The sequence below is a fragment of the Micropterus dolomieu genome, linkage group LG02, assembly GCF_021292245.1.
Source record: "Micropterus dolomieu isolate WLL.071019.BEF.003 ecotype Adirondacks linkage group LG02, ASM2129224v1, whole genome shotgun sequence".
In the NCBI taxonomy this organism is placed as follows: Eukaryota; Metazoa; Chordata; class Actinopteri; order Centrarchiformes; family Centrarchidae; genus Micropterus; species Micropterus dolomieu.
Window position 1 is genome coordinate 19,444,822 of NC_060151.1, and position 21,094 is coordinate 19,465,915.

General features: G+C 42.2%; 1 protein-coding gene across 7 annotated transcripts in view; it reads right to left on the bottom strand.

Moving 5' to 3' along the window:
• baiap2a (BAR/IMD domain containing adaptor protein 2a) overlaps window positions 1–21,094 on the bottom strand; it is a 53,736-nt gene that overhangs the window by 17,630 nt on the left and 15,012 nt on the right. For all 7 annotated transcript variants that reach the window (XM_046035198.1, XM_046035162.1, XM_046035192.1 and 4 more), the window contains exons 3-5: window positions 14,317–14,403; window positions 3,310–3,371; window positions 2,085–2,156 (exon numbers count right to left, since the gene is read on the bottom strand). In XM_046035198.1, coding sequence (XP_045891154.1) covers window positions 2,085–2,156; window positions 3,310–3,371; window positions 14,317–14,403 — 221 coding nt within the window. The remainder of the gene's footprint in view (window positions 1–2,084; window positions 2,157–3,309; window positions 3,372–14,316; window positions 14,404–21,094) is intronic.

The following is a 21,094-nucleotide window of genomic DNA, read 5'->3' on the forward strand; positions in this document are numbered from 1 at the left end:
CTGTAATTGATTACCCATCTCAAGCATATTAAGTTGATTTTCTTAGCATAATGGAAATAACAGAAATCAGTGGCAGCAGGCCAAGTAAAAACCAAATGTTTGATTTGTTGAACACGCAAAGCAAGTGGCCTGGTCCTTTTACAGCCACTTTATTTAGATAATGTATTTAATTTTCTTGTTTAATTATTTTTTGATTTATTGAGAACAACAACTTTGCTTCCGGGCTGTACCAGCTCTGTTGCTATAGTAACTGGTGTCTGGTGTGACAAAGCTCATGTGGTTTCTGTACGATGCAAAATAGGCAGAGGAGAGCTCATTCATGAGGGTTCACCACCCACATTTGCATACAGTAGACGCTGAGGATGTAGGTGTCCTTAAGGTATTGATTGGCTGAAAAGAAGCTGCTGTTGTCACTGGAGGACGAGCAGTATGACACATGCAGTGTCTGGATTTCATAGCAGAGCCGGGTGGTATTAGATCTGTAGGTCTGAGCTGAACTGGAAACAACTAAACAACTAGCGTCCTCACAACAATAAACTAAAAAAAACTGCTAGAATTTTACATTTGAACTTTAGCTACTATTGATTCATCTTCCAAATTCATCTCTGAACTATTAATTGGCTCGTTAGGTTTCCTAGTCTTTGAGGTAAAGCGGTACACCCAATATGGCTATTCATATCTACAATTTAACTCGCAGAAACCAAGATTCCCCAAGGGACAGTCTGCAGCACATATATCATATGGTGTACTAGTGGTTAGGGAAGACACAATTGGTTACTGTGAAAAGTTTGCTTTTAGTTTGCCAAGTCAAATTGGGTAAACAAGATAATATTCCAAGCATCCGCCTCAGAACTGGAATGTTCCTCCTAATTAACAAAGCAAAAGCCTGTTGGCTTTTGTTGCCAAAGCCCGTACCCACAACTCTTTATCCCTGGCCACTACTGCAGACAGACAATTAGTGTGATTAAATCTGATCAGAAACACAGGGGACAGTGGATGGCCCTTGGCCTCTTACAGCTTATCTGCCGGAGAGGTTCCTCTTCATTGGAAATCTATAGGCTGTTTTTGCATATTAAGATTTACGACCCAAATTGTGACCTCTGTGTAATGACTGAAGAGTGTTGTAATAACCCTGGGTAAGCCATTATGTGAGACAAGAGAATTTAGAGATTGAGACAGAGGGAGAACAGAGGGGATGCACCACTGGGAGCAGAACACTGACTTCAGTCTTGGAAAACAGCAAGTCTTCCATTGAGCCTTTTTGAACAGAGTGGAAATTTCAGATGATTAATTCACAAAGTCTGAAGCGAAATGATTGCTATTATCACTGTGGGAAATTCATTAAAAGTAATTGATGTTAAAACCTGAGGGATGTGCCAAGACAGAAATGTTTGAAGTTTTTTGATGCATCTGAACTAACGTAAGAAGCACGCCACATTTCCATATGTTTTTCCATATCAGTTTAGACAACAAACACTAATTTGACATGTGTATGGAGTCAAAGATAAAATCATTAACATTCAAGGTTTTTATTTGAACTCAACATGACATCTGATTTTACTGATAAATCTCCCCGTTAAGTCAAGAGGCCAGGAGCCTAAAAGGACTCAAACAACTTTTGTTCCCCTTTTAATTTTAAGAGCAACATTACATTAAGAGAGTGAGTGAGTGAGTGCCGACACGCCAAAGCAGCTCGTAGCGTGGCCCTTCCAACAATACAATATAATACAATAATGGCAACATTATCCCATCCCCCAAAACAACGCTCAGCAGTGCTGCTCTATACTCAGGCTGCAACCCACTCATTCTAAAGATATCACATGTAGACCAGCTCGACAGTGCTTACACACATAAACTCCAGGAGGGGTTTATTATAATCAGTCTACCCTTGACGTGTGAGTAGAAGACAGACGTTGATTCAGATGTTAACAGACACAGGTGAACAGGTTACTTCAGTCAAATTAGGCCTTAGCAGATTTGACGTTACATAATATAAAGGACTGATATGAGCTAAAATATGGAGTGCACTTATTGGATTGAGGCTGTCCTCAGGCTTTGGGAGTGCGAGCCAGTCAGATACTCACAGTCAGATAACGAGCATCCAGCTCCACCTTCTTCTCCAGCTCAGAGAGCAGCTCGTTGTGGAAGGATTTCAACTGCGGAGAAAGCACAAAAACGGTTGAATGAAATGCTTATGATAGTTATTTCAATGACAAAACCAATGACAGACGCTGCGTGTGGATACAGAGGTCAAAGTTACTCTAATAAAAGTTTTAGCAACTAAGTCCCGTGAAGATTCTCTGATTGATTCAGTGCTATCTGACACAATATTTAGTCACCAGATAAACTAAACTGACCTGCCTGAAGAGCGGGCTACAAACATTTTCAAGCTCTGCTGACTTTCTGAGAAGGTTTTCCCAGGCTTTAATGTGTAACAGTGTTAAAATGTATGTGCTTAGGGTTAATGTACGTGGCAACAGGTAACTATTTATTCTACATTTAAATTATATCGTTAAATGAACAGAAGCAAATTTTATATATCTATCTGTCGATGTATATATCCATCTCACACACTTATACTAAAAAGATTGGATTTGGGGGGAAATAATCCTTTCTATCAGCTAATTCAGCTCAAAGTGGCTGAAAGCGTTTTTGCAGAGTGAGGATTTTATCAGTTTTGTTCCAGATTTCTTAGATCGGACTCGTGCTGGCTGGGTGGACATTGAAGGATCAGTATGGAGACGAGGAAGGATTACATACTGTACAAATGAACAGTGAGTATGAGCATGTGGGTAGATAAATATAAAAAAATATGAACCTCTCCTTTGAGGGCAGCTGGTGCCTCAGTGAACTCAGGGAGCTCTAGCTCAAGGGCATCCACATGATGAGCACCGATGCGCCGACACTAATAACTTTGATAATGACTGTGGATAACTCGTCACACAAGCATTTTACCCTGAATGCCACACTGTTCAATTAACTTACTAGATTTCTCCAGCCACCCCCTGTGTTAGCAGCTTGGGTTTATATGAGCTCAGCATGTCCGTTCATTCAATATGAGTTCATGTTCATTTAATTATCATGTATTCCATATACTGCTTGCAGGGGCTCGAGATCTAAAGGACAAATCTGTGACACGGCTGGACAAATTTGTTGTGGAGCATCACAGAGAAGAGCCACGCCGCCAAACTAAACTGTTTTATGCTGCAATAAATTGCTGCTGTGTCTAACCTTTTACATAGAGTTTTACAGGGACTGCTGCAGCGTTGAACCACACAGCCAAAAACCCTTTGAGCTTAGAATACCAACCATCTCCTCTAGCTGCACTTGGATCTGTCTGTGGACCTCAGCCATCTGGAACAGCACATCCCCTGCACAGAGAAGGAGGGAGACAGGGAGAAAACACATGAACAACACTCAACAGCACAAGCATTCCTAGTGCAGAAAAACAGAGAAGAGGAAAAGCAGGAAACTAGAGAGGAAAGGAAGAAATATGAAAAGCAAGAGAGAGAAACAAGAGAGACCCCAGCGTGCAAAGCTCATGCAGTAATACAAGACACACAAACATATGGGACAAGTGACTTGTAACTGGGACAATGAAGAACATGATGGAAATACATTTTTTGGTATAAGATAACAGAAAACAAAAGTGATGTACGAGAAATGGGGGAGACAAAATGTTTAAAATTAAATTCTGGTTCTTCAAGCGTGTAAGTACTGATGTCTCGTGGAGATCAAAACATATTGCCTTTCTTTCTTTGATTAATCTTAATGTCAGGCAATGTGATTTCTAGAACAAACAAAACAAACAAAGAAAGGTTAAAGTCTCCACACAAAAAGGAGTAGAAAAGGAAAATAACCAAAAGGGAAGAGATAAGGAGGGTCATGCAGCTAGTATGTCATTGTCATATACCTACAGGCTGCCTCTTCTGAATATGCAGTGCATTGTCAAGAGAAGGAACACAAAGAGCTACATTGAGCGAAGGACACATAAACAAACACCTGGTGGAAAGACAGTGTGAGATCTGCATGTACAAAAAAATGAGAAGGACTCAGAATGTCCAAAGCCCCTTGGCTTTAGCTCTGTCTGAGATATTACATATGGGTCATTTACTTGTATTGTATTCAACTATTCAGAAAACATACTTCCATTGAATTCAAATAACTATATTAATTTTAGTGAAAAGACGTTAGATTTAGCTTACTGTGTATAGAAAAGTAGGTTCTGGACATTTGTGGCTGAGTAGGAGCTGCACACTTCAGTGCAACACTTATATCAGGCTTTCTTCATCTCAATCCACACCCCCATGGTGTGTTCTCTTTTGAAGGCAAACCTGTCAGAGTACATCTCAAAGTGCTTCGTACGTGAAATCAGAACTTGCGCTAAACTTTAGTCTCCACCAAAGGGCTTTGGAGTGGTCTCCGTCTCAACAGACAGCACGTACAATGCAAATTGCAACAGACACACGACATTGAAGTGACCATGACAGAGTTGACTTAATTGCTCCAAAAAATAAAATTCTAAATAAATTATTATTAATAATCGATATCGAAAAACAGGGCTGGAAAAATGTTTAATCAATAAAGTGAGATTTTTGTATTAAAGTCACTAACATTTTAAGTTCCCCTTTTTACGGTCGCATTTATAAGCAGTATATAAACTTTTAATAAATGGTTTATAACACTATAATGTAAGCAGTAATAGTTGTAAGCAGATGTCAGCAGAAATAATGTCCAACTAGTAAAATTCTATTTCAACCAAATTGTTGACCTGTTCATCAGAAACAAGTAAGTGTGTGCAGATTCAAACAGTGTTAAGGGGACTTTTTCTTTTTTTATGACCTGCTAAATTCAGTGCAATCACTGCCCCTACAACTCCTGTATACCCGAGACAGCGAGGCCTTTTGTCCATGGCGCAACCTGCTTGCTGATCTTGTGCCTCACAGGAGCTGAGAAGCAGGCCAAAGCATCCTGTCAGTTCCCAGCAGGCATGCTAAGCAGCTTACAGATACTCATCCCTGATCACAGCCCTTCAAGGCTTAGAAACCCTCGCATTCTGTTGGCGGCTTCAACTAGCTGGATCAATTAACAAATGAGCAGCCCTCAATGTTCCACACACACACACACACACACACGTCAAGTGAACCGGCAGTAGGACAGGGTGTCTACAAGAAGTCAGAAAGGTAAAAAATGAATGAATCTATGAGAGATCTCATCATCGGCAGTTTCATTACTGCTCAATGTATGATGCCAAAGCATAGGGTGGGGGTGGGGGGGGGGTATTCACACTTTGGAGATGCAAATAGTTACCATGGCAACTTTGATATCATATCACACAACAACAGTAACAGAAAATTAGACTGCAACCTTCAGGGGCAGTTAACCGCAGAGAATTCAATCAAGAATCAATGAAGAGCCATAACGTGGAAAATTTGAACACGTTGTGTAACATTATTGTTTCATGCAAAAAATATCTGGCAGTCACGACACCACCTGTGAGACTTAGTCTTAAGAACTGCCAGCTTGATGAGGATATCCGCATAGCAGCTAAGAGCGGCATGACAGACAGGTCGCTAGCCACGGTGACAAGCTCACAAACACACATAATGTAGACTCAGATACACAACCACACACACACACACACACACACACACACACACACGCTCAAAAGTAGTGAGTATTGTGTCAATATTTCCCAGCTCGCTTCAACCCCGCCTGTGTCCCTGGCTGAGAGAAAACAATAGTTCCTTTGTGGGGAGGTGAGCTCAGGTTGATCTGCACCTGCAGCTCAGCAACAAGCAGCCACATGCCTGCTAGCTTAAACCACTGATTCAGAGCAGGAAGCGTAGACACAGGACTCCAGTGCATATGAACAGACTGTCCCCAGAAGCATGACATCAGCTTGTGTAGCTGTACTGACTGCTTGTGTAACAGAAGCGATGATACACCCACACAGGTAAAGAAAAAGAAAAGGAAAGAAGAACAAAAAACAGAACACCACAATGTGGGCTATGGAGCAGGAAAAAAAAGTGGAAGTTAGCAATGCTGAGAGAAAGAGAGAGAACAAGAGAGACAGAGGGAGGAAGAGAATGGAGGTGGATGGAGAGACACTGAATCATTGGTGAAGGTCAAGCTGGATTCACTATGGGTTGTCATGGAAGCAGGATAATGCTAGGGTCGTTGCCATGGGAGAAGTTGCAAGATGAGGGGCAGCGGCTGCAAAGTGTTGTTACAAAACACTGTCCAAAGATCTCTACCCTTGCTATCAGCTATCATTACATCAGCATTTACTGTACACTTCCCTGGGGAGGAAAATGGAGTGAGTCCCCACCTGGGGAGTCTGTGTACAGTACGCATGCGTGACTAAACAGTACAGTGATGTTAATCTGCCTACTTAGCATGCAAAGTCACAAGGGAAACAACAAGTGGGCAACTATAATGGGGCAGTGGGATAATGTGCGAGACGGCGATAATAGCTGAGAGTCTGGGTGGCCGTGTGCGCGTTTGTGTACACATGTGTGAGTGCACTCCCCATATCACAACATTTAAAGACAGTTAATATGGAAGCAAGGGCAGCTTAAGTTTACAGTTCATCTCTCTCGCTCTCGTTGTAGTTTGTCAACTGGATGACCCTTTTCCCACTTTGCTCGTTCGCAGAGTCTCTCACGGGAGAAGACGACTGATACATATATGACATGTTACTAAAACTGGAAGCTCAGCCTCACAGCTGTTCAACCTACTGTCCTAATATAAGTTTGTCCAGCAATGGTGTCATTCATTTAGGCCATAATCAGGGCTTAACGGGAGAAATGTAAGACCGTCAAAGAGAAGTGGGACACAGTGCAGTTGCAAGTAATCTTGACACTTACTCTAAGACTGTCTCAGGTAGTTTGTTGATCATCTTGCATTGGATAACACGGTTATGTAGCAAATCCAAACCAGCTGGTATCAGGGAGCCAAAATCTCTTTTTAAGCTGCTGTTAAGCAGCCTCAACCGCACAACACATTTTATAACAGCAAAATGCTGAAACATAAAAGTGCAGTTTTCAGTCCGTATAGATTAAATACTACTGTGTAGTAGAAGTTGCCCAATAAGCTTGAAGTAGGAACAGAAAACCCAAGTATTGTCTTCTAGCTTTGAGTAATAATGATGGAAAAAATGTAAATGGAGCAGGACTCCTATTGGCATCTACTGAGCTAAAGCAAACATAAAGCTAACACAGAACAAAAATTTTACAATGTGTCAGCTCTCCAATTCATAAATTCCTGCTCTCTTGTTATGCATAAGCTAACAGTTGTCTGCTGCATAGGTGATATATCTTAACCTTCTGCATGTTGAGTTGCTAATTGGTCCAGAACATCTCTCAGTGGTTGCTGGTTTATTTATCATGATGCTGAGGTCATGAAATCTGGTTGTGCAACTCTAGGGGTAACTGCTCCATAAAAAGATCTTCATGGCAACGCAAATCTGTCTTGTATGATATCTCTCATGAAATATAAACATGTCTCCCCTGATGGAACCTAGATTTTAATGGTACAGAAACCGGCACAGGCTGTGAAAGCACAACTGTCATTAAAAAAACAAAAAAAAAAAATAAGAGTTTCCCATGAGAGAAACTTGGAGCACAAATGATAACGTATCTGCTTTTCCTTGTCGGTGAAAGCGTAATTGATGAATTACAAGCATTTTGTTTCTCCCAAGTTTGTAAAATCAATCAGAGTGGGAGAAAAGAGGGAGAAAGAAAGTCAAATAATGGTGAGATGAGCAAAAAAGACAACGGGATTAAGAGCAGGAACAGTTACTATGACTGTGACAGTGTGTATGTTTGTGACAAGTGGAATCTCTGCTCTTTGCGACAAAGTCTTTTAGGAATCAAAGTATGAAGTTCAAAGTGAAGAACGCTTAACATGAAAGAGAAACGGATTGTGTTCTAGGGCAAATCAGGCAGGCCGAGAGAGAGCAACAGCTAGGGAGGCAAAAAGTGGAGTGGTGGAGAAACTCCCTTGAGAATGAAGTAATAACATGTGATCCTTCAATGTAGCAGAAAAGAAACCGCTGTGAAGCCTTAATGATGGCGCCGTTTTCTCCAAAGCTGTGTAGCAGAGACAATTATAAAAACAGCAGAGTCATGCAGCTACCTGTTGAGGTATGGCAACTTAAAGGAGGGGCTCTTTGACTGTGTGTCTCTGTGTGTGCTGTGTTTTATTTAATCCAGCCAGTTAGCCCTAAGAAACCTGGGTAAAAAAGTGTCTCCAAAAACAGAGTGCACAACTCTGAATATGAACTAGTAAGGGGAAACAATTGTAGGCATACAAGTTAAGGTCCACATACACAGGTCCTATGAAAGCAATGGACATACACAAAACACAGCACAGATCTGACATTATAAAATCATGACATTTCTATTCTATAATCAGACCTCACGCTTTTCCACTGAAGAAATGACTTCCAAATACTTCAGGGGCTCCTGCATAATCATGACAGACAACATTTAAAACCCACACACACCCCCAAAATGTAGAATTGCACACATCACAACACCAAATCACCCAAAATGTGGACATACTGGTTTGATCAAACTTTCACATTAGCTTGGCACTGAATGTGGCGATGTTAAGCATTGCGCCATACCAGCCTAACTAGTGCAGAATGTAAATGGATCAGTTCTTCTTATGAGTGTTAAACTGGAGTGTGTCCAGAGGAAACAGAGCAAAAGAGAAAAGAGAGTTGTCTGCAGTTTCGAAAACGTCCATCCCAACTGCATCTAAGCTCACCTTCATCACATGTCACTGCCGAACAAATGAAGGGCAACGCGAATGTGTGTAGATGGAGAGTGTGGGGGCCACTGGCTTCCCATCATGCAGTGCGTGTCTCAGAAATAGAGCAGGAGAAGGCAGGGACCCCTGGGATGGTGGCACAGAGCTAAGAAAAGAGCTCCTCTGCTCTCATTTAAACAGGGACAGGTGCTGGAGGAGGAGAGAGGTAGGCCAGACTAAAGACAGAGAGGGGAAGAGAGAGGAAGGGGGGGGGTAGGCATGTATACGATATGTGTACTCGTGGGCGCTCATTCAAATATGGAATTTCAGAGTTAACACTTCAACCGCCACTTCTAACCTTGGCTCTTAACAAACATGTCATTTAGCCTTTTAGACAGCATCCATTTACCAGCAGAAATGTAATGCTTATGGTCCCAGATCCATTAACCTAAAAAAGAAAATTATGCGACATCAGTTTAGAGCCTCATTTTCCCTATGTGATCCTTTTTTTTACCCCTCAGGTAATTACTGGGAGGGGTATGAGGTTTTGATATTTTTTGGTGGGCAACCGAAGCAATCAATTGGTTGACTACAGTTTTATACGACCCCCCTTTTTTCCCCCTCTAATGCATGTAATTTCCCTAAAGACATGTCTTTTTGCTGAATCATACATGTACATAATTAAAAAGAGGCAATTAGCAAAGTTACAGACGTTGATAAGAGGGGAGAAAGATATTTGATTGCCTCTGGCTGGGGAGGCTGAACTGTAAGCACTTCACATTCCTGTCCATGTTCTTGAAAACAGACTTATCAGCTGAATGGCCCGAGAGGGAATTTACTTTTAATTGTTAACCAGAGGACAGAATGGAGGAAAGCCATAGCAAATGTAAAGTCTACTGTACATATCTGTGTTCTATACATGCGCTAGAATTAGGCTAGTACTCAGTTTGTAGTCTGACTTTCACGCTAATATTTAAAACTTTCAACAGTGAAACACCATGTAGGACATAATAGAACACACCCAGTCAAGCACAGAGCTGCTCTGTACTTGACTTCACCTGAGGACACTACAAGCACAGGCAGACCATACTAGCGAGTTGTAAAACATGTCCATTGACAGCAATCTCTTTATAATAACCTGTATATATGTATATATTCTGACATGTCAGGACATTATAGTTGTGGGACAGAGGTAAATTTGAGCACAACAGGTCTAGCCTCGTACTCCAGTGGGTGGTGGTGTTCCTGAAATCCACCACCCATCTGACCCACTGCATGCCATGCTGCCCTGTCAGTGAACTAAGCTCTTGTTCTTCTCTTCACCAGCGCGGAAGTGAGGAAACTAGTGAGCCGGGCTAAACAGATAATCATGAAACTAAACCATTTGAGAAGTAATGTCAGGAGAAATTTTGGATTCAAAACCATAAATGAGAAAATGTGCAATGCACACACACATTTACAACCATAAAACACTTAAATGCAAGCTATCAGATTTTTTGTTAAAAAAGGCAATGTTGGCTGTTTTCGGTAGAAATGATGACAAATCAAAATACTAGGAATTTCAGGAGGAGTTCAAACCTGTACACTGCTTAACTGGCTTTGGGTATGGTTGTAAATAACAAGCCTCTTAGTTCAGAGGAATATAAAACAGAGCTGGTCCGTTAAGAGTGCCGTAAATACATCCAGCCCCACAGAAACTATGTTTACTGTATTCCCCTAGAAGGGCTGAAAAGCCACAAATGTCACTGAGGTAATGAGTGCTCACTTCTTCTTCATAAAGAGGGGTAAAAGGAGGAGGAGGATAGCAGAAAGAGAGGGAGTGAAGGGAAAGAGAGGGAAGGGAGAGCAGGTGTGTGTGTAAGCGTGTGTGTGTGTGCATGCATGCATGTGTGTGTGTGTGTGGGTGGCAAAGTGACAGGCGATGATTAGCCAAACCAGAGGAGGAGATGTGGGAGGGAGTGTGTGGGAGTAGTGGGGCTGGGGAGTGAGAGAGAGACTGTCTCTTTGGGTGGAGATATACAAGTGGATTAAAAGAGCACTCATACTGTATAAACACATAGCAATGACTGATTTTGCATCGAAAATGTACACAACCATGTAAGTATAATAGGCACAAACACATGCACATACAGTGCCATACACACAAGGGCAGATTCCCGTGGGAACATACTGTGTTCCAAAGGTTTTAATGCATGTTGTTTTGTTGATATGAAAAACAGCAACATAGGTAATGTGTGTGTGTGCGTGCATGCTTGCATGAGAGTGTGCATGCGCATGTGAGAGAGAAAGACAGCAGGGGAAAAAAAGAGGAAGGAAGAAGAAAGAGATGGAGAGCAGCTGCCGACTCTTAGGTGTGTAGGTGGGACCATTTGCAGCCCGTCTCTTAGCGAGCCTCTATGAAATTAACAGGCTTTAAAGAGGTGCAACAAGAGCTCTAACTCATACACGCATAGGAAGTGTGGGCATGCGCAAGACAGGCCACAGAAAAAAATATTTATTCTTTTTTAGGATAATCAGTCAGTCAAGTCAATAACTCCTCAAGAACATACCATCAACATGTTGCCAACTGATCATGTGACTGATGTGACTGATTACAAGTGTGGAAAATCCTGGATGTTTACACTGATGCCCATAGGATTCAAATCTGGACAGCATAACAGAGCTGGGGTAGAGTTAAAAAAAACAAACAAAAAAAAATGGGACAAGCAAGCAACATCACCACAATTGAGTCTCTGAGCATCCTGAGGATGTTATTTTTTAAATCTCCATCAAATAGCTATTGAGACACAAAGTTGTGGGGAATAAAATGATCGGGTTTACCCTACAGAGAAAGAGATTCAGTTAACATACTAGGCATGGCAACATCTCTCAAAACAAATAAGATTAGGACAAGATTAATTACAAATAGGAAATTTAAAAGCTTATTCCTGAAATGAAGTGAAGATTGATTTCTTCAAGCAGTATCTCATATGCATATTCTCATATCCAAGTTCTGTGGTCTGTACGGCTAACCACCAGTTCGCCCTTTTCCTTCAATCTGTGGATATTTCTGTGCTCCACCACCAGCCAAACAGGAAACTCTGAGCTTTGGGCCGCACCCCTGCACATGGTTTGACAGGAGGTCAGGGTTAGGGCACAGATCTAAGAAGGGGGGGGGGGGGGGGGGGGGGGGGGGGGGGATGCAGGTCGCTGGAAAATATCCATCTCATCCTTCCCATGTGAGCCACAGTGGCATGCAGGGGCGTGCTGGTACATAGTACTGGACACAGGCAATGAACAACAGGGGCTAATATCTTTCGCTACATCTCAACCTTTTGTTTACAACCTATTACTGCACAGAGCAGCTTGATGAACACAGACAAAAACAGATAGAAAGACGTAGATGTAAACACATTTGATAGTGTCTGACAATAAATATATACACATAGACAACTTGCTGAAGTTCAAACGGAGCATCAGAATGGGGAAGAAAGGGGATTTAAGTGACTTTGAATGTGGCATGGTTGTTGGTTCCAGACAGGCTGGTCTGAGTATTTCAGAAACCGCTGATCTACTGGGATTTTCATGCACAACCATCTCTAGGGTTTACAGAGAATGGTCCAAATAAGAGGAAATATCCAGTGAGCGGCAGTTGTGTGGACAGAAATGCCTTGTTGATGTCAGAGGTCCAAGGAGAATGGGCAGACTGGTTTGTGATGACAAAAGAAAGGCAACAGTAACTCAAATAACCACTCGTTACAACCAAGGTATGCAGAATACATCCTCTCAATGCGCAACATGTCGAACCTTGAAGCTGATGGGCTACAGCAGCAGAAGACCATACAACAGACCACAGCCTGTTGGGTAGGAACAGGCTACAAATCACACAGGCTCAACAAAATTGGAGAATAGAAGATTGGAAAAATGTTGCCTCGTCTGACGAGTCACGATTTCAGCTGTGACATTCACATGGTAGGGTCAGAATTTGGCGTAAAACAACATCATCCTGCCTTGTATGAACGGTTCAGGCTGCTGCTGGTGGTGTAATGGTGTGGGAGAAATTTGACACTCTTTGGGCCCCGTAGTACTAATTCTGATGGCTACATCCAACAGGATAATGCATCATGTCACAAGGCTCAAATCATCTTAAACTGGTTTCTTGAATATGACTGAGTTCACTGTACTCCAGTGGCCTCCGCAGTCACCAGATCTCAATCCAAGAGAGCACCTTTGGGATGTGGTGGAACGGGAGATTCGGATCATGGATCTGCAGCAACTGCGTGATGCTATCATGTCAATATGAACCAAAGTCTCTGAGGAATGTTTCCAACACCTTGTTGAAAGTATTCCACAAAGAATTAAGGCAGTTTTGAAGGCAAAAGGGGGTCCAACCCGGTACTAGCAAGGTTTACCTAATAAAGTGGCCGATGGATGGATAAATAGATTTCTTTTATTATAAATGTAGAATTCCTTGCTGTTAAAGCCAAAAGAATAGATTATCCCAGTTGTCAGTCACATCACGTATATGTTGCTCTCTTTTCGTTTTTCAGTTGAGGATGTCTGGCTTGGAAGAGCCCGCTACTGTAAGCGAGGCTCAGTTCAACATGGAGATACTGCCGTAAACTTTGGAATCAATGGGAAACCTCACAGGTTGTGAGATCGAGAGAGAGAGGCTTACTGAATAAAACATCCTGAGAGCACTTTCATGTAAGTCTCTGTTGGATGGCCTGGATGAAACCCAACCTGGATCTCCGCTCCACTGCAACAAAGGGCCCATCAAATCAACAGCTACATCTACACAGATTAGACAGTCGAAAGCACAATCAGTGCAAAGGGAATCTCTTCAAATAGGAGCTGATTTCCCATGGGCTGGTGACAGCAAATACAGTCACACTCATAGACACTGATCACCTAGGAAACTACTCACTATGAGAGGACCAAATGTTGGCTCTCCAATTGACCTCTGTATTTTTAGCCAGAACACCCCCCCCCCACACACACCCCCCCCGAATTGACATGAAATACACATATCAGGTGTATAACTTCTGACATCTGGTATCATGATACATTTTTCCACATAGAATCAATACATATTACACTGGAAATGCCAAAATCAATCGTCAGCTCTGATGAAAACATGTTACCATCGTCTGTACTGTTGTAAATAATTGATGCTCATCTCCCACCTCGCTGTGCTGACTGTACTGCATTCGTAATTGTTACCTATTTCTATCTCTGATGATACTGCTCTGTCAAAATGGAGGCCCACAAATTCTAAAAAAAGTTATTTCCACCTGGACACACTTAAACAACAAACTGCTTTAGGACTGAAATGATTCAGTAAAAATTCTAATTAAAAAAAAAAAAAAAAAGACACCCCTTGCATCAACCCACACATTTCTCTCTGAATGCAACTTAGCTTACCCTGCCAATTTAGACACAGAAAGCTAATGTTAGATGATGTGTGTGTATGAAGGACTTATGCTACGATTGAAGGCCAGTGTGACCAACGCCAACACCAAGAAAGAAAAACAGAGATGGCAATAAACAGAGATCATCAGGTGTATGTCAGTCGCTTACCTAAATCTTTGGATCCTTGACTCTCACTGGCCAGTTCACCCATTCTGACCAGAGCATCAAAGTAGCCCTTGGCAGCAAATGTCACATCTAGAATAGCAAGAACAAAGAGAAAGCAGGATGGTGATTAAGTTGAAAGTTACAGTGCAGTGTGTCTCTACAGTTTTGGAAAAGACAATCCATTACACAGCTTCGCTTTGTGTAAGCAAAGTTGTGAGCAGTCACACTTGCACTCTCCTCCTTCTAGCTCTGTTTTTCCTCAGACGCTTTTCAAGTAGTGACTCACAGCTTCTCGCCATCAGAAAATAAGACAACACTGATGTCGCTACGTAATTACTCAACATCATCTTGTTGGCATTCTGCATGTTGATTGCAGAGGGGAAATTATTTCCTGACAGATAATCTTTGCTTAATGGGGATGTCACACAAGCATGAAAAGAGTTTTCTGTTTCTGTTTTGTTTCTGGTTTAGTGTTACAATGAGAAGGAAAGTTTGTTTATTAGCACTATTGTTTGTGAGCATTAAGTTTAACATTTAAAGGGCTGTTTCAGCATCAAGTATATTTCCTGGACACTTTAAATTCAGCAAAGCGTGAATTAATGTAGCTCAGTTTTTCCAGATAACAACTGGAAACACTCCCCCCATGTTTTTGACAGTTTTTCTATCGCTACATCCATTGCCACACATTATTAGGGCTGTTCCCGACTAAGGATTTACATATTCTTTGTGGTTCATCAACGGTGATAAATGATCATAACGTCCCGTGAGGTGCAGACAACTCTGCACAACAACAGTGAAGTTAAGGCTCCGTCTCTACAGCAAGTTCCTCTTCTGCCACTACACACACACACACCCCTACGCCTACACATGCGCACTGATGGTCCTTACCTTGAGGATTAGGGTTACAATTCTGTATTTATTCACAACATTTATTAAAAGCTTTTTTTCCCCCCTTTTCTCATTTTTTATTTACAACATTATATATTGAAATGTATACCATAATAGGCAGTAAAGGGAGAAAACTGGTTGTTCTATGTAAAATCAGACGTTGAGCAGCCCCATTTCGCCAAAATGGCATGATCCTCGTTTCGACAGTCGAATCAGGCCCTGCCCATCGAAGCATCGAATCTTCAACTATTCGGGGTCAGCCCTACACATTATAGAGTGTTAATTATTCTTCATGCTTGTGTGTGTTTAAAATTATGTCTGGTGTTCAATGGTCAAATTTGGGGCAATTTTCATTCCAGGCCTATTTTTGATCGGTGACCATATGGATGACCACTGATGTAACAATGTAAATGGCTTTCATTATCTAATGGGGTTACCTGATTGCTCTTATATTGAACAAAATTATAAAAGCAACACTTGTTTTTCCCCCCCGATTGATCATGAGCTGAACTCAAAGACTTTCTCTATGTCAACCCATATATATCAACCCAATACAGTGAAACTGCACATTTTTGATTGGCCTTTTATTGTGGCCAGCCTAAGGCAAACCTGTGCAATAGCCATGCTGTCTGATCAGCATCTTGATATGCCACACCTGTGAGGTGGATGGATTATCTCGGCAAAGGAGAAGTGTTCACTAACACAGATTTTGACAGATTTGTGAACAATATTTGAGAGAAATAGGCCTTTTGTGTACATAGAGAAAGTCTTACATCTTTGAGTTCAGCTCATGATGAATGGGAGAAAAAACAAAAGTGTTGCTTTTATAATATTGTTCAGTGAGCGTGAACGCTGGCGCGGTTAGCTGCCGCTACTCTCCGACCCCCTTTTTTAGTTAATTTTATCTGTCCTTGATTTTTTTAACTGATGCACTCTGGCCTGATCTCATGCTGTTTTAACTGACTCTTGAAAAGTAGTAGTAGTCATCTGATCTGGCCACATCGGCATTTGATTAGATTATCCGGTGTTGTTGTTTGGACTAGTTTACCTGTACCATCTGGTATTCTACTTGTCATCCCCCAAAGAATTCCACACAAAAAGTGGACCACAGTGTCATAGCCAGCCTAGCCAAGTCGGCTAACGCCAACATCCAACATGACTACAACAACGTCAGCTTTGGACTGTTCAATACCCGCTCTCTAACGGACAAGGGTCCTCTCCTCCAGGATCTTCTGAGTGTAAATTAAATTTTCTGTGTTTAACTGAAACATGGCAACAACCTAATGACTTTTCAGAGCTGAATGAATCTACTCCCCCTGGGTTTGTTTGCCTGAGTCACGGGGTTGACAGATGTAGAGGGGGAGGTCTCGCCATAATATACCGTGAGAAGTAGAAAATCTCACCCGTTTCTGTACCTTCTCATGGTTCATTTGAATCTATCGCCCTACAACTGAACGGCTCTATTCCAACTATAGTGGCAACTATCTATCGTCCACCCAAGCCCAATACTGATATCATTATCGTTTATAAATGAATTGCTGCTTTTCTCACATTTATCTGCTCACTCTCCCCTAACGTAATACTGCTGGGGGATTTTAATATACATATGGACAATACCTCTAATGCATACACAATGGCATTTACTTCTTGCCTAGACAGTTTTGGATTGGAGCAACATATTCACTTTCCCACTCCAAAGGTCATGTTTTGGACTTTGTGTGCTGTTCTGGTGTCACTCCTCATGGTTGCACTGCGGCCGTCCTCCCCATTTCTGATCACGTTAATTTCTTTTAATAGCAACTGCCACGTATCATTTCATTTCAGAAATATTAAGGACATTAATTTAAACACTCTCTCTACTGAAAGTGACTGTCTCCCCATTATAAACTGTTTTTCCAACCCTGATGATCTGTTTTTTTCATTACAACGATGGCCTACAAAAGATTTAAAAATTCTCTTGCTCCTTTAAAAACCCAGACTGTTTCCTTCACCCATTCTGCCCCATGGTTTACATCAGAACTACGCCAATTCAAGGTAAAAGATCGTCGTCTGGAATGCCTTTACAAGAAAACTGGACTCGCTGTGTACCAAGAAATGTACAAAAACCACATTCTCCACTACAAGGACGCTGTTTCTACAGCCAAATCTACCTATTATGCAGATATAATCACTTCAGGCAAAGGTAATACCAGAACCCTGTTCTCCATGGTCAACAACATACTATGACCACCGGACTCTCTCGCGCCTCATCTGTACTCATCTGCTTACTATACTGTACTAGATTCACCAGCAAATACCTCTCACAGTCTGTCTTTTTCAGTTCCCCCGACACCTCTTTCTCGTTCATTTTCAAGTTGCTGAAATATTGGACATTATTAGAAATTCAAAATCAACTACTTGACAGCTTGACCCTCTTCCTACCGTCTTAGTAAAAGCCTGCTTACCCTCACTCTCTTCCCAAATAACTACCATTATACATTCCTCTCACCCCTCTGGTATTGTTCCCTTGTCTCTATAATCAGCTGCAATAACTCCTATACTTAAGAAACCTGGTGCTGACCCCAACAATTTCAACAACTTCTGTCCTATTTCTAACCTACCTTTTCTTTCTAAAATTCTTGAAAAACAGTTGCAGATCAGGTCCATGCACACATGTCTGACAATAACCTCTATGAACAATTCCAATCTGGTTTCAGTCCCTGCCATAGCACAGAAACAGCGCTGGTAAAAACCACCAATGATCTTCTCATGGCAGCTGATTCTGGACTACTAACTATTCTCATCCTCCTTGATCTGAGTGCAGCCTTCGACACCACCTCTCATAACATCCTCCTTGAGAGATTAGTCTCTATTGGTTTCATTGACAAACCCTTGAACTGGTTTAAATCATATCTCTCTGGCTGCACTCAGTTCATCCAACTCAAACATTTCAAATCAGAGCTATCCCGTGTCACTACCGGTGTTCTCTTAGGGTCTCTTTTGTTCATCATTTATTTGCTTCCTCTTGGCCATATCTTAAAAATTTTTTACATCCATTTTCACTGCTATGCAGATGACACCCAGCTCTACCTGTCCACCAAATCTACCACATCTCTCCCACCCACCTCCCTCTCTGATTGCCTAACGGAAATCAAATCCTGGTCCTCTTGCAACTTCCTCAAACTTAACAGCGACAAAATCAAGGTTCTCCTCATTGGCACCAAATCCACTTTGACTAAATCGGACAGTTTTTCCTCTTACCATTGACAACTGCACAGTTTCCCCTCCCTTCAGGTCAAGAGTCTGGGTGTGAAGTTGACATTAATAATATCACTCGGTCTGCATACTTCCATTTACGTAACATTAATCACCTCCGACCATCTCTCTCACCCACTAGTACAGCCATTCTTGTTCACATACTGGTCACATCCCGCATTGATTATTGTAATTCACTTCTCATTGGTCTCCTCTCAAATCCATGCATAAACTTCAACTGGTTCAGAACTCTGCTGCCTGTATCATCACCAGAACCCCTTCAATTAATCATACTACTCCTGTCCTTCAGCAGCTTCATTGGCTTCCAGTTAAATACTGCATTGATTTCAAAACTCTGCTCCTGACCTTCAAGGCCATTCATAATCTCGCTCCCTTACTGACCTCCTTCATATTAACACACCCACCTGTACTCTTACGTTTTCTTCTTCTATTCACCTCACTGTAACTCCTTATTGTCTGACCACCATGGGGTTCAGAGCCTTCAGCCGCTCTGCCCCTCATCTCTGGAACTCTTCCACCAGACATTCGCAACATTGACTCACTTTCCATTTTTAAATCCCGCCTGAAAACACATCTTTTTAAACTGGCATATGCCACGTGATCATTCTTAGTCGATCTTTGTTTCCAGTTGTTTTGTACCCTGATTTTATGCCCTGTAATTATAGTTGTTAATTTTATCGATTATTGCTGTACTGTTTTATTATGATTTGTAAGGTGACCTTGAGTGTTCAAAAAGGTGCCTATAAATAAAATGTATGATTATTAATGTATAATCGTTTTTTTCCCACTAATATACAAGCAAGTTCAAGGGTCTCTAAAACAAGATGTCACATGTGTGCACAGATTTGTGCACACACACGTGCTCATGTGCACAGAAGATGCTTGACTTCTGCTCTAGATTTTGAGTATACACAAATACAATTTGTGAGGTTAAACTTAATCAGCAACCATACCTCCTCTTCTCTCTCATTGGCTAAATAAAGATCAACATGGCCCAGATCAATATCCAACTCAGTCCCTATTATTCCAACTGCAGCTGTGCTGGCCAACAAAGGTCACAAAGGGCAGAGTCAGCTTCCAGTGAGTTCTGCCCAACTGCCATACAGCATGCCAATCAGCCCATCTCCAATGAATAATGGCCCCTGCTTTTGGAGGTGAATTCAACCACGGTCCAGGTGACAGATGGGTCCTGTGCCTGCAGACAGCTGCCAGGTGAGAGACACATTTACAACAATACCCTGGCAGGGGCAGGCTAATTCTAGCAGACAGATGCAGCCTGCGATAGAGGAAGTCTCCCAGGCTGGAAGCCTCGCAGCTCAGCTCCGAGGCTGAGGGACATATGCTAATGCTAATCCCAATTACAGCTGAGTCAAAAGCAGAAGATGGCATGCGTTTCCTCCTTCCTCTCTTGTTGGGGGAACACCTGAGTACAGAGAGCAGAGCCCCTCCAGAGCATCTCTGTTGATTTCTCTTCATTGTGCCAAACAGACCTCCTGCATAAATTAGTATAAAAGTGTGTGAGAGTGTGTGTGTTTTAGGGGGGATTGCACAAGTGGGATGGTGGGAGCTACAACAGTTTTCAAAGTGATCTCCACTTTCTTTCTTCTTTCTGATGCTACATCTGTAGCGTGCGAGAGAATGTGTGTGCAGCTGAAGGGTGGCTGAGTAGATAAGCTGGATCTATATGGATACTTTACTTGTGTCTAATGAAATGTGTGGTGAGGGGCTCACAGAGACAGACGGAGCGGATTACCAGATTTCTGATTGCAAGCTAGACAGACAATTGGTAGGGGAGGGGCTAAGAGCTACTGATCCATCACTCATCCTTCCCTCTAGAGAAGGAGGAAGAACCACACATCTCTTCATCAGGGCAACAGAAATCATATCCCTTATCCTAATCCTTTTTCTGCACCTATAGCGTCCTCATCATGCTGTCAGGGGACTTGTATAACATGTTGTGTTTGGTAGGAAGTTCGAATAACTCAGTTGTATGCATCTGTTGCTTTTACACTTACCACACCAAAGTGAGATTTAGCGACTGACTGCTGTGTTGGAAAACCTGGAACGTGCCCATATCCAGATCTAGCAGGCCTAGCCATGAAGACCTTTTGGCATTTCTGGTGTTGAATAATTTCAGTGATTGCACCATATGGGTGGGAAGTGTGTCCCTCCATCCCCTGCCCCGCAAAGCAGAGCCTCTTAGTCTCTTGGGTTGAGCCAATCCTGCAAAGTGGGTCTTTAATGGCTCAGTGAGTCCCTACCAGTCTGTCTCCTACCTACACCAAGGCCAGGATTAGTTATTGTGTGTCAGGGGAAAGAAGGACAGGCTTGGGGAGGGGAAAGGAGCCGAGGAGGGTTAGGCCTTATATTAAGGTTGAGGGGCGTTTTGGGACGTTGTTACCAAATCAGATCGCTTTAAGTGTTTTCCTTTGTGAATTTCACTGCTGACAGTGAGCTATCCTCACTCCTGCATCAGATTATAGGCCCTTTGTGTTTCTCTAAATACATGTCTACTATAGTATACAAACCGTGCAACTGTGCACCACTTTACCAGATATGCCCATTTGGGCGAAGGATAAATACTGTCCTTTTACAGTAAGGCAGGCAGCCGGGGGGGGGGGGGGGGGGGGGGGGGGGG